Source organism: Lissotriton vulgaris, chromosome 1_1 (genome assembly GCF_964263255.1).
Source record: "Lissotriton vulgaris chromosome 1_1, aLisVul1.2, whole genome shotgun sequence".
In the NCBI taxonomy this organism is placed as follows: domain Eukaryota; kingdom Metazoa; phylum Chordata; class Amphibia; order Caudata; family Salamandridae; genus Lissotriton; species Lissotriton vulgaris.
Genome location: NC_141685.1, coordinates 1,420,459,208 through 1,420,474,287, shown reverse-complemented (window position 1 = coordinate 1,420,474,287; position 15,080 = coordinate 1,420,459,208). Strand labels below are relative to the sequence as shown.

General features: G+C 42.8%; 1 protein-coding gene across 1 annotated transcript in view; it reads right to left on the bottom strand.

The window, feature by feature from the left end:
* SLC2A13 (solute carrier family 2 member 13) overlaps positions 1–15,080 on the bottom strand; it is a 1,518,966-nt gene that overhangs the window by 814,387 nt on the left and 689,499 nt on the right. Inside the window, exon 4 of the mRNA XM_086967217.1 lies at positions 6,692–6,797. Within this exon, the coding sequence (XP_086823343.1) occupies positions 6,692–6,797 (106 nt within the window). The remainder of the gene's footprint in view (positions 1–6,691; positions 6,798–15,080) is intronic.

Here is a 15,080-nt window from a genome sequence, read left to right as displayed (position 1 = left end):
CACTTTGGTGTATTTAAAATACCCGCAAGGCCAAGTAGTGGGAGGTATGAACAATTGTGCCCTATATCTTTTGTGGTTTAGACGTACAGAGGAGAAATGCATAGCTCACGCCTCCTTTGGGCATTGGTGCACACACGCGATATACAATGAACCAAGTCATAACTCGTGAAGCACAAATCAATCAAAAAATGTTTAGAACATTTAAATCACTATGTACAACTTTTTAACAAAATGCATTGGCTATGAGGAAGCTGTGGCTGTTCTTTTTAAGCTGCTAGAAATGTATCCCCGAGCCAAATTCTTGGACTATATTGTGCTATTATGAGTGAACACCAATCACATGCTATTGAGCCCAAACCAGACTACGAAAGAGCAGTATCCTTAAACCATTAGGCCATGTGTACCTGAACCACTAGACCGTTTGTACCCAAACCACTAGGCCCTGTGTACCAGAATCACTAGGCCATGTGTACCTGAACAATTAGGTCCTGTTTGCCCATACTACTAGGCCCGGTGTGCCCAAACCACTAGGCCCTGTGTGCCTGACCCTGAAGGCCCTGTGTGCCTGACCCTGAAGGCCCTGTATGCCTGACCCTGAAGGCCCTGTGTGCCCACACACTACTAAACCCCGTGTGCGTGGTTGTTTTATAATGGAAAAATGCGAGAAGCAGATTTGTGAGGTAGCACAGACTCTGCTCTTGCAAAAGTATAAATGTAATGAAAATACATATTATGAAGGGTTGTTCCTCTTGTAAGTTCCTTGTCACCTTAAATAGTGGAAATTGGTAACTGACAAGGTACAAACTCCACTCTGCTCAGAAGGGCACTCCTCCTTCACCCACACACAGGCGCGTGCTAGCCTTGTTTACATTTCCCTCTCCATAAACCCTCACGTGCTTTCCCAACCTGCCTCCTTGCAGCTGTTTGCACATATGCACAGCACAGCAAGGTCTGTTGCCAGAGCGCTTAGGGACACAGCGTGACTCTAATCACCGACGTGGGTCACAGAGTCTAAGACGTATCTGTCATCATGCCAGCTGCACGCGCCCTCACCTGGGACGTTTCAGAAATAGAACGACTGCAATATGGCATTGCGACGTATAGAATAACCATAAGAGGCAAACTTGTTTAGATTCTGTAGACAAACGAAATTTATAAAAAAGCATTTGCCAAATGAGGAATAAAACATTACTTTTTCAGAACACAATGTCCAGGAATTCAAAACAAAGAACTGCTCCCTGAAATATTAACGTGCTGTCGTCTGCAGTCGTGATATACATATTTCTCTTACAAAAAGTCTCACATACTTTAAAAGCAATAAGTAGGATTTATACTATAAGATAATGAATGAATGCTGGTATTTTCACTGTTTAAAAAGAAATGTGACATTTAAAAGTTCCACCATCCCAGAAAAGCCAGGTATTTACATAAAGTTATAGGTCAAAAGCAAATGCCAAAGCTTAGAGTGCCGCATAAATTATGCAAAACAAAAGTTAGGAACTCTGGGTAGTTTACTGTGTTTAGTTGGAGATCTGCTCTTTTATATTCAGGGTATACAGAGCACCGCCATCTCTAACCCTGATCCAACTCAAATGGCTTGTTTTTCTAGCTCGGTTTTAAAAGATTGGATTAGCTTAAATCATATCCACTCTGTGTTAGAAAAGTAACAAGGTTTTAGGTACAGTTATCTGATGAAAATACCAATTTAAAATAGATTTACACCAGCGAGCAACCCAAAAAGTTATATTAATAGATTTTACACATACAGTGCATCTAAGCAAACACTGCACCCTTGAACACAAGCCCTTGTACACCTTGTACAGTGTTATGGGTAAGCCCTGATTAGGAGTAAACCCTGAACCTGTTTCCAGCTCAAACTCCCATTTGTGTGAAAATAATGTAGGTGAAAACTGGGCTTAATGTAGGAGTGGGCTCTGGATAAAACCTATTCCACATCACCAAAGCAGATTACTTGCTGTAGCGGTTTGTGCACCCGGAATGGGTGACTTCATGTACAATATGTGCATAATACTACATTCTGAGGTGTCAAACTCAGAAAAGAGTGCATGCCGCACACCCACCAGTTACTTCACCACTTCCTACCTTTAATTCGCAAGTGCACAGTTTACACCATCAATCTGGAGCGCATTCATTACATGGGTTTATCTTCATTCATTTGTGTAGCTGAGATTAAAGTCTGATATAAACTATATTAGGAGTCAGATAGTTTAAACTTTGCAATCGCACAGTGCCATCTTACACTCACATTTACACCAATCGAACCGTAGTTACAGTGGCGGCTCCTCCGCTAAGGTGGAGAAGCATTGCCTTACTACTCTTCAGCAGGTAAGAAAGGAAAAAATAAAAAGATAATAACGTAATGTTGTTATCATTTTATTTTGGCCTCCTGCTGCGGCAGCTTTGCGTGTGGGGCTGCAGAGCAGGGGAGGAGTGGTTTGCCCACTCCTACGTGCGCAATGACTGTTTGATCATCCCTCTCAGGCTGCCCAAAACAGTCATGCGCACTTCCCTGTTCTCCATGCAGGCTGCCTAACAGCCTGCATAGAGAGCATGCCCACCCCTTCAGCCCCTGGCTGAGCGCCTAGGAGAGGTGGCCTTGGTGCATGCTTCCTGTTCCTGGAGTCGGATGCAGGAAAGCAGGAGCAGAGACGCTGAACCCGGCGGCAAGGTAAGTGTTACTTTCATTTTTTTTTACATTGGGTTTTGGGCTCTCTAATGAGTTCAGACCACAGTTAATTGTGCATTTTTAGGTTTATACATTTCTCCCCATCAAAACTGTTGAAAGAAAATGCCTCTTTATGTATGATCATCCCCCATTTTTTCTGGGCCGATGCTGCTTTTTTTAGACTTACCACACTAGGACACTGCTAATAGGCCCATTATTTATGTGCTTCGACAGCATGTTGAAATTGGCTATTTTCCTGACGGGCATATTTAACTTACTTATAAGTTCCAAGTAAATAGTACAAACCAAATTTAAATGTTACAAGAGGACTGCAGCACATATTGTGTCCTCTCTACAGTGGCAATGTAAAACATGTCTCCAGGCCTGTCACTGTAGACTGGCTATACAGTTTTAAAACTGACAATTCAACCTGACAGAAGTCAAATACAACTTAGGCCTTCAATGCCTATTCGGCAGGGTGAATGGAATTTACAAAGTAGGATATGTATGTTTTATGTTTTACATGTCCCGGTGGTGCAAAACCTACAAAGTGGTTTTCACTGTACCAAGGATGTACAACGTCGAGAGCATCCTGGGCATAGACACCATACTTCGCCCACCTGAAGCTTTCCAGAGTTTGCCGATGGTCAGCAAGCCCCTGTTGTGGGACTCAGATCCAGCTGCCCCGCTGCCGACTCATCAACAACCACATTTTCTTCAATCAAATGTCTACGTTCGAAGATAACTCTTTTACTGGGACCTAACTGAGCCTCATATTCAACCAGAACTCTATTGCGATTGGCCTCAATCTAAACTTATTCTTGTTCCAATCTAGCACAAACAATCATCCATGGTTGGCACATTGTGCTTTTTGGTGCTAAACCTTACAAACTTTAAAATGCACATCTCTGATATTCTTATTTGATATTTGTTATTTTGGCGTTATTTAGTTCATTAAAATATTCACTATTTGTATAAATTGGGTTGTGATTTGTATTGTATCGTGCTTTCATTCATTTTTACTGTTTTGGAACTTCTAAATGCTTTGCACAATTTCTTACGTTAAGCCTGTCTTCTCTGTTCCATAGCTACCAGGGGTTGAGCTCAGAGTTTAGTCAATGAAACCTTTACTGGACCTAACATGATTGCGCCATTATTATTTATTCTGGATTACCATCCTAACCAACAACATTTCCACTCTCTCATGGCTTATTTTTATTTTTGATTGAGAGCAGACATACAAAGAATGCATCAAATCACAGTATGATAATATATGCTTAGCAGTCTCAACTCCTCCCTTTGTGCTACTTGTCACAGTACACTCTGCTTGTGAGGGAGTGGGGGTAACAAATACTGTACAAAGCGCAACATACTACATTGCCACATGGCACACTAGCAGCAAGGTGGCACATCACTTTTGCTTAATATCATGTTTCATATGGTAAACATTCCCATGTTTGCCTCTGAATAAAGTAGACCTCTATTGCTCTGCTGGAAAATAATATGAATTCGAATTTTCTTATGTCATAAAAGGAAAGTACTCAACTCCTGTTTATCAAAACACAAGGTCAGCTACAGGCAAAACATCACAACTCACCATTCATTGTGTTAGGAGCCAGTGAGAAGATCTTTTATTAATTTTTTTAATGTTTTAATATACAGGCCCCCCTAGAAATGTGAGATTAGAAATTACAGTTTGTCGGAAATGGTTCAAAGTGTATAAACAAAGTGCTAGAGAGTCTGCTGTTTCGGTCTCAGCTTCAGACTGTTTTATTTACTTCTAGGAGCTTTGAGCTGCAGTCTGAGTTTCAATGACTGGAGCATCTCTCAAAGATTTTTTTGAACAGGATAACAAAAGTACTTTCGTTTATAGCTTACACGGATACTCTGACAGCAAAGTAACATGTCTGGTCAGTTATAAATGTATTTGATAAACTGGAAAATGCAGCCTTATATGTCTACCTAGTTTCCTTCACGCATGAGGGATGTCTTCTTAAAATTACACCTTGTTAGCTACCCAACCAAGGACGGTGTATCGGATTGAATTCAAGAATGGGCATCTAATTACTGCAGACTTTGAGGTTACACTCAAGAAGCGTTATTGCACATAGTTTGTCTCTCTCCTTATCTCCTTGATGACAGTTGTATTCTTTTACAGCCCTTTGTTGTACATCGATTCTTCTTGTAATATGGCTGATACCTGTGAGTGTTCTAACCTGTACCAGAGTGTTCTACCTGTGTCAGTTGATGGTCTGGCCAGCTGGCGAGGTTGTGTACTCAGCAGTGTCCTACAATAAATCTACATGTAATCAACTAGAAGTATCCTGTCATCTATCTTCATCCTATTTACAACACCCTTCCTTTTAAAAGCAGGAATGAGAGCATGTCGTCAAGCTGTTAAGCTCTGTTTATCAGGGAAATCAAGTTCAATGATTTTTCGGTTTGTTAAGATTCTGGACTTGTCTGAAAGAATGTTTACATCTTTAACTTAAATTACTAGTACCGATATATTTCTTTCTCTGTATTAATAAGCAGAATTTTAATAATTGTGATAACAATAAGCTTCTTTATTCCTCACATCGATTTGATGGATTGACAATGAGTTATTTGAAGTTACTTTATTCCTTATATGGATAATTAATGGATTGACAATGAATTGGCAAACTATAGGCACGTATGCACTTTAGTATCAATATGCATAACCTGTTTTAATATCTTGTTCCTTGCAAATGGTATCGACTGCGCTATCTTATATTCGCTCAGAAAGAAATGCTTACTGGAAAACTGTGTTTTTTTATCTTGTGCTGTTTGTAATGATTATTTTTATTAATAAGACAATAAATACAACATTACAATACTGCTAGGCAAACCTATTTTTTCCAATACATAACATATACTTAGAGTGGGTTTTGTGACTGGGTGACTTGGTTGCCTATTTCAGTTGTCTGCCTTTGAATCAATGGCTTTCCCTCCTTTCTTGCGTTTGTCCCACCCACAAGCATTTTGGAATCACAGTGTTCTGATTGGGAAAGTAGTGTCATTCCTCTGCATACTTGAGGGGACTCGTTTTATTTACTCTTGCACATTCCATGGGAATGCACTCGTTTCCTGGCTTTTTCCCCCTTTTCATCACACCCGAGTTCTGCTTTCAATTTTTTTCTCACCAATCTCCACCTGTGTCCAAATGCAATTTACTTTTTTAATGACAGCCTGGCTATGCAAAGGGCTTCCGGGACACTTGCTTTGTGCTTTAAGCACACTTCATTTTAAGCTCATCCCCTCCCCCAAAAATGCCCCATTCTCCACTTTCCATCTCACACCTCCTGTTATTTATTTTTTAATTACTATCTTTTTACGGGGATCCAGAATCGTCACAATTCTACGGGGCTACTTTCTTTGCGCATGTTTCTTTGTCGAGTCAGCCCTGCACCCCCCCCCCCCACAACCAACACCCCTGCGCTTGCCATCTCAGCTATATTATTTTTCTACTGTTGTCATCTTTTTTCCACGGCCTAGCACCTGCAAAATAGCATCCACCATGTAAAGGTAATGGCGCATGGATGCGCAAACATCACAATACCTGAATCACATTGCTTGTGTACGCATGTGTCACAACGCATGCCTGTGTGACCAACTTGGATTAGGTTTTCTTTCAAAGAAGACACATTATACAAAACTCTTTAAATAAATAAATAAATAAATAAATAAATAAATACAAATACGCATTCCCAAAGCCATCCAACGGCAGACCTCATTCCAGAAAGTACTAAAACAGCCTGAACATCTTACCCTTACATAACCTAAACATCTGGCTATTTCCTAAATAGCTTTTAGGCTCCCTGGACTGGAAGACAGGAGGAGAAGTACATGTTCCAATAGACCACCACCTGTTTTGTTCCATAAATACTGCAAACATAACAAAAAAAGGAAATATGACAAAATATGAGCTGAAGAAAGTGCTGCAGTGATTGCTCTTATTAATCTACTTGTACAATCAATACATACATGACGGTGTTGATGCCTGCCAGCTGCTGGAACATCTGGAGACCACAACCCACTATGAGGGCTCGGCGGGTGGGAGGGTACATCAGCATTCTGTAGATCACCGGCCCTGCAGAGAGGGGAAAAGAAAGCCTTTTACTGTGTTCTGACAGGTGAAAACATAGCAAGAATATGTAACTTCATCATCATGTAATCATCAGACTATTATACCAAATGCATTACTTAAAAGTAGAAGTATGTGCAAATCAATACACGAATAAACATCTAGATATATTTTAGCGCCAACAGTTACACAGCGTGCACCGAATATCATTACGATTGCCCAAGGCTTCCCTAATAATTTGATCATCATAAATAAGTGGACGTAAAGTGCACAGGAAAAGACTGGTACGTCATTGCTTGGTAATTCAGATTTGCAGCTAGTGCCACAGCATGAGGCCTAGATGACAGACAATCAAACCCAGGGTAATCACTGCGGCAGGAGAGTTCAACAGTTTCAGACACTCATGGCCGTAAATTCATCAAAATACCAGGAGAAGCAGAAGTAATGTCACACACCCCTTGGCCTTAATGACATCACAGGAAGTGACATCATATAATCTAGACTCATCCTAGAAAGTGATGTAACATGGCCTGAAATCAGATAATTACCATTGATGAAGTTCAATAATAACTGCATGACTAATATGATAACGCAATACTGACAACGGTGTGTTTTATAGATCACCTACGTAAGGGCAATGGCATATCTTGGGAAGTGGTGGGGTGTATTACTTGCTCTGATTTGTAGTGAAGGAGAGAAGCGAGTGAGCCTAGCCTCTTCTAGAGGTCTCAAGGAAGTTTTCTCCTCTGAGAAAATTAGGAAAGAAATGTGGTCGTATAGTGAATTTTAAAGCACTGTTTTCACATGCCTTTGCTAAAAAGCCATGGGCTCTGCCACAGAACTCATGAAATATTCATGTCCTTTCATGGTGTCCCAGGAGGTGACTTACTTTATTTTTTCAAAATGTGCTGCATGTGCCTCCCAATGTCAACAATTGCCTCCACTATGCCAATGCCCGCATTTTGTCATGGGTGGCACTCATATGCCATTGTTAACCCTTATGTAAAAAATTACATTCAATATGCCCATGCCACAATTTTGCTATTAATGCCATCTATGTAGCATGGAATTATCTTCTGTTAAAATTTACCTCTGGTATGTTAGGGTCAGCATTTTGTCATTAATTCCCCTCCTATATGCCATGGCATGTGCCAAGACCAGCATTTTTCCGCAGGTGGTTCATATGGTAATAACTATCTCTAGTATGCAAGTACTTGTATTTTACCATGGGTGCCCATTATTCCAAGTTTGCCTACCATGTCAGTGCTAGTATTTTGTTGCAGATGCGTGTCATGCTAGGAATTGCCTCCAGTATGCCAGTGCCAGTATTCTGCAATGGTAGCCTCCATAAGCCAACAACGACCCTCAGTGTGCCAAGGCCGATGGTAGACTCGCACGTATAACACCACATTCTTACTCATGCTCACTTATATTCAACTCACACACATTCATACTAACTCGCTCTCATTCATTTATACTCGTTAGCCGCTAGCATTCATTCATTCTCATTCACTCTCTTGAGTTCACTCTAACCCTCCCTCACACTCATTCTTACTCTGACTCACTCATACTTTCTCGCTTACTTACACTCACACTTAGTCATACACTCATTTTGTGATTCTCATTCCCTCTCACTAAATCACTGACTTATTCTCCCTCATTCATTCACACTACATACACTTTCACTCACTCATCCAATACTTTCTCCCTTAAGCTCATTTGAAGTCACTCTTCATTATACTTACTGACTTTGACTCAATTTCACTCACAGTTACACTTACTCACTACCGCTTACTTTCACTTACATTATTCAACACTCATCCTTATTTATTTCTCATTCATCCACTCTCAATCAATTGCAGTCACTCTTAATCTCACTTACTCAGAATCACTCATACTCAGTGACATTCAAACTCACTTATTCTGTCTCACTAGTTGTCACTGACTCTCACTCACTTTTACTGACCCACACAGACTCACACTGTCGCACAGACAAACTCTCACCCACAAGCATGCCCACAACAACCAGTTAAAAGTATTGTTCTACATACCTCAGTTGCCAGCAAAAGTGTTGTTGCAGATCAAGGTGCGCAATTTTTTTATTACACTAATAGTGAATAGTGCACTATAAATGTAATTAAAATATGCAGAAAACAATGAGAGCAGATCACCAAAGACAATAAAAATGAACTGCCCCCTGTGTGCTTGACACTGATTTTCTCACCTCTGAGGCCAAGAATTGCCAGGGGCAAGCCAGGGGTCGCAGCTGTGACCTCTGGCAACCCCTAAATGATGTCCATTCAGACAGCCTTTATTTATGTTACGGTTTCCAATCAAATATTTTTTTGTTCCAAGATGTAAACTTTATACAGCTTTTTTCAGCAACAGCAAATAATCACGCTCAACGCACCCTAATATGTAAACATCTCACAAACGCCAGCACCACAGCGCACAGACCTGCTCTTTCGAATCTGGCTCAAGATGCTAAGGGGCATTACCACTTGTTCTGGACCAGTGATACTCCAAGTACAGCCGGGGGCCGCACACTGCCCTCCTGACCTTTACAAGCGGCCCCCGGGTCAACAGCAGCACAGGGCTGCTGTCTACTGGACTCAGCACTAACATGCAAAAGATGTTAAATAAAAGAGAATATATTTATTTAAAGGTTCATTGCAGTTAAAGAAAGGAAGCAACTAGGGTGTCCTGCACCACTTAACTTTAGGAACACCTTCATTTATAAAGACATCTTGCAGCAAAAGATTAAAAGTATTATCAAGTCTGTTAATAATTAAAATAGTGTATTTCATTAATATGCAGAACCGTTTCACCTTAGTTCATCAGATTATCTGTGCATTGAGAAGTGTTTTTTTTAAAGAGATAGTTTTCCAACATGAATTTAGAAACATTCATCCCCCCCCCCCCGACCCCCATAGCAATGCCAACAGTGTACTAAGAGGCAAGTCAGTTGATATGTGCACTCTATGGGGTCGGGTTTTCCATTATACATGAACAACATATAGTTTATTAAATTAAACACAGGAGAAGGTTTTGCATAGCGCATAGTCATGGATTTTGAGGTCCTCATAAGTGAAAATTTAGAAAGAGGAGGGAAAGTGAAATAAACAAGGACCTAAGTTCACACAATTTGGTTAAGTGAAGAAGCCGAGATCAATCCCACGTTTTTGGTTTTGCATTAATCAATTCAGACAACAGATGTATATGGCTCACTTCCCTTACCCACCTTATCAGCAACCCTTCCCCAAACCCGACCGCCAACCTGCTGGCATTAATGCCGCCCTCGGTCACATCACAGACCAACTTTTGTGACCCCTGGGAAAATGTTTGTGGGGACCCATGTTCTGGACTTTATTTATGGTCCGTTTCAGTGAAATGGAGATTTTGAAGTACGGACTTCTTCCATTTTGGGGTATTAATTATATTTCATTGCTCCAGAGAACATAGCTTTTATACTTGGCATTACCGCAGAAACTGTGAAGCCCAAATAATGTCCATCAGAGGGTGAGACATGTTGGCTTGGATCTCGTAGTAATACAATCGGCTTGGGTTTATATGTACCACTTTCTGCATTCCAGCCTAACATATTTTTATATCGGGTGGAATAATTACGTTTGCTTTTTGTTTACTTAATACTTGTTAGAATTTGCCCCTGCTTTGAATGCAGACTTACAACCAGCATCTATTCATTTAAATGATCTATTTTGTGTTCTAGTCACCAAGAACTTAACCTGTAGAACTCATCACTGAGAGAGTTTTTTTCATCACTTACTCGAAAATATTGTCCCAAGTTTCTTTTTTCAGTTGGACACAATATATTGGGATATTACTGTTTCAATTTATGAGCCACCAGAATGTTCATCTAATGGAATGAAAACATATTTTAAAGTAATAATTCTAAGCATGGGCGAATTTTGCGGATCTCGCGTTCACGAATTTTGCGGATTTGCGGATTCGCAATCCGCAAAATCCGCGAATTCCCGCGAATTTGCGGATTTTTTTTTTGTGTTCGCCCGTGTTTCTGCCAGTTCGCGAGGGTTTTTACAATTTCGCAATTTGCGAACTTACCTGTCGGGTCGCAAGTTTTGCGAACTTGTTGTTTCTACGTGTCCAGCCTGTTTGGGACACTCTTCTTCATCACTGCCACTCTCTGTCACCACTGCCACTCTCTGACTACTCATGCCACCCTCTGGCCCACCCATGCCACCCTCTGTTTCATCACCACACCCTCTGGTTGTCCAGTGTACATTATTTTCGGCAAAGCAAAGCACACCTTCCCTGCCTCAAGTGACCTGAATTAATTTGGGGCTGATTAATGTGTCACAGAATATTTTTTTAGCTGGCACCTGCTTCCTTAGTGCGCCCTGATTAGTGATCTCTTGCACTTGCTAAGTGCTTTCATTGTTGCAAAATTAGTTACAACACCTGCCCTGCCCCAACTGACAATAATGAATTAGGGGCTGATTAATGGATTTTAACTTCCAGCCTGGCTCCTGCTTGTCTCCCTTAGCGGTAATTCAGGACCTTTGTGGCATATGTGTAACTATTCTGAGGTTCAGAGCAGGGTCACATAATAGTTTCAACTGGCAACTGAACTCTGGAGGGGCCCCTCAGGAAGCACTACAGGAAATGGCTACTAATGATGAGCCTGAACTTTTGAACCTGGTAAGTAGTTACTTTCAGTTTTGCTAAGATCGTATTTCTGCAATTTTGCACTTATTCGCGGGGCGCGAACTCACGCGAACAGTGCGAGCAGTGCGAGCAAAATCCGCTGCTCGCGGATTTGCGGATTTTGCGGGAGATTTGCGAATCTCGCGGATTGCGAATTTCCCGAAAATCCGCGAGCGGAACGCATTTTCCGCCCATGCTTAAATAATTCATTATGGTATACAATGCAAACAGTTGGAACCTTGCCTGTAGCAGATCCTGGACCGGTATCCCATTTATTTCAGGGATGCACTTAAATATTTGCAGTACATTGTCACCATTTATAGTAACAGGCCACGTTGAACCTGATCATTCAAGTAAGTGTTCCAAAGCTTATTTCTGACTGAATAGACTTACATTTTCGGAATCCTTCTCAGTTTCTCTTAGCTAACTTCAATGTATACTACCATGATTCCTGCATGAAGGCTAGGACCAGGGTCTGTTGAGCAAGGACTAACCAGGACTTGCTCAATTTCCCCACAAAACCCAAACATTGTGAGAAGTGGAACATCATCGTTGAAAAGCTCTGCCAACTCACTGTCACCTAAGGTACAGTAAAAATATTACTGAAGGCCCACTAACAAAATTCCATTGGTGTCATGTTCACCACCGGGTGGATGACAGACTCCTCTCATCACCTTATCCATTGACTAGTTACATTACTTGTTCACTTCTACCAGTCTAGTGCCCCTCATTATATCTGTTGCCAAGCGAGAGCAGAGCATCGGCAAGCGCGCACTTAGGGCCCAGCCCCCGGCCCCCGGCCCTACCTGATCTAGATAGGGGCGGCCGGTCTGCCCCAATGGGCGACCGGCCGCTTATCACTTCCGGGGCAGGAGGACGCACTTCCGGTGCGACAGAGGGCGGAGCCTGGTGACCTATTTAGGTGCTAGGGGCAGGGACCCCGGCCTCTCCTTCCTCTGTTGCACCGGATCGTGGCGGCCTCCCAGAAGCGTCCCCCTCCTACAGCCCCTTTGTATAAAAACTAGTTTTAAACTTTCTCGATCCCCTCGTCCGGAGTTGGAGGTTGGAGGTCCATCGGGTTGACGATTCAACCCTGCCAAGCGCGTGGTGGGAGGCGACGAGGAGGAGAGGCGCGTCAGGTTGCAGCCGTCCATCTCGCCAGGTAAGGAGTTGGGGGTCCCGGGGGGGCCGGTGTGCAGCCGCGGATTGCGGGAGGGGCATCCGGGGAGGGCGATGGTATGGAGTCTGCTCCTGTGGTCTGCGGCTGCCGGCAGGGCTCCCGGGCCTACGGGCTCCTTCCTGGTCGACGTGGGCGGGCTGAAGGGGGGGGGGGTGTCCCCCATCGCATCCCCAGGACGGTCTCGTGGCCTCGCCTGGCCGATAGGCGGACGGGGAAAATTGAACACGGGCCACTTAGGGCCCGGCAGAGAAGGCCCTGTACAGGCAAAGTGGGATTGCAGGCTTCCGCGTTTCCCGCCTTCAGCGAAGGCTGCTTATTTAAATGTCCAGACATCCGGGAGGGGAGACCAGGGTTCGAGCCTTGGGATGGTGTGGCTTCCATGCGAGTTCGCATGCCTCTTGTGTGTATAAAAGGTCAGAGAAAGATCAGTTCAGCAGACGAAGAGAAAGAAGCTCCTGGTCACAGGGACAGCACGGTATGGCGCTCGTGAAAGTCAAGGATGCAAAGGCCTTTATTCAGCATCACAGCTGATGTTCCTCGGTAGATTTGGGAAGAAGGCACACGTGCCCAGCCTCGACGACGCTCACGATTGTTTTTGGCTAATGAATGAGTCACGGAATTTGAGCTTCAACTAGTTCGAGCGACCATGTGTGTGTTACTGTGCAATCGCGCCGAAGGGCGCAGGGGTCCCTTGAGTGAGCTTTCCATCATAGTGGTTAGATGGCGGGAAGACAGTGCATACCGCGAGTGCGTTGGCGGGGCCAAACGGGCGGGGCTTTCATGTTCAAAAATGTGAAAATGCCGGATATACTTATTAGAATTGCTCTACATTCTAGAATTTCTAGGTTTTTCTAATCATTTCTATATTTAGAATACAATTATTTATTGTAATAATTTGTGAAGGTTTGTGATGAGCAAGGTATTTTCAGATCTCGGCAGCAGGCACTCAACCTACTACTGCTGGGTCCCATCTCAGACAAAATATAACACCTTTTACGAGGTACTTCATAGGACTAGTGAGCGCATGGTCCTTCGAGGCAGTGATTAATATCCCTGTTGTTAACTAAGGAGACGTGTGTGATAGTAACCAGTGCTGCGGGTCCCTTCCTCCTCCGAAGCCCTTGTGAAATCAGTGCAAAGCACACACACCGTTCTGTGCGATTGTGTTGCCACAGCACACAGCTTGTTGGGGACTATGTGTACTTCCTTCCATCCCTCCTCCCCCTCGTCCGTCTGTCGTGGTTCGATCTGTCGTGGTTCGATCTGGCACCACCCGGTCCCCGGGTGGCCGCAGCAACAAGTAGGTAGGGAAAAGGTGCTTCATTTCTGCGCGTTTGAAATGAGCCAAGTTACAACAAAGCCATATTCTAGGCACTGCAGCAGAGACCTGAAAGGGCGTAGTGCTAGATTCGTCGATATAAATAGTACAAATGTAACATCAAGCCGTCACTGTCACCCATTGTTATCCCAAGAGGTTTCACACAGCAATTTTGGTGATAATGGCCATAATATAACAGTTGGCATAGTTGTGCGTGGCAAATTTTGCAAATTTAAGACTTCATACTGTGGTACTCCACAGAAGTAGCAGGATGACTCAGTGAAACGAGCTAGTGATGTGATATGCTGTGATGTGCCGATAAAGGGTCTGCTTTTCTGCTATGCTGACTCAGCCTTTCAGACATTAAAGGTGGATAAACTTAATACTAAGATTTTACCTAATGGTAATAGTGGATATCTATTGATAGCACGTAGAAACGACACTAATGCATTCTGAAGCGGTATTTCGAAACAGTTAGGTATCAGACATGAAATGTATGCATTTTACACATTGAATATCGAGTAAAAGGTATAATAATGGCCTTAATTTATGTCGTGAAATTCGTCACTCTGGGGGCTTTGGGATTGAAAGATCGACAATTGTAGTTGAAAAAGTGCAAAACGGAAATGGAGAAGCGTGCTTTGGTTATATACAGAGTCTATGAAATTGCCCATGAGTTTGAAAGACAAAATATGCAATTTCGTTAATTGTTCCATTATTAATTGTTTTGAAGGGAGTTACGAATTATGTAAGGAATTTTAACCCTCAGCTGCTAACATTTTGCGGACTCCATCGGTTGCGCCATCACTTATCTCATCTGTATGCCCAAACCCCAAGGTGCCTGCAGGGTGGCTAGTTCCTAGTCTGCAGATACCGTGGTATGCTAACAGGGTGCCCAGCTAGGGGCACAATACATATGCCTATATAAAGTCATCCCTGGTATAGGATGTAAAGTGCAAGCATGACCTAGGATATGAGTGATGATATTTAGGAACTCAGTAACGTACCAGGACGTCATAATGTTCGGTGTGTATGTCTTGAGAAATGTTGCATCTTTATTGCTGTGCCATAAGAACACGAAGGGATCAGCCTATCATGGTTCCAG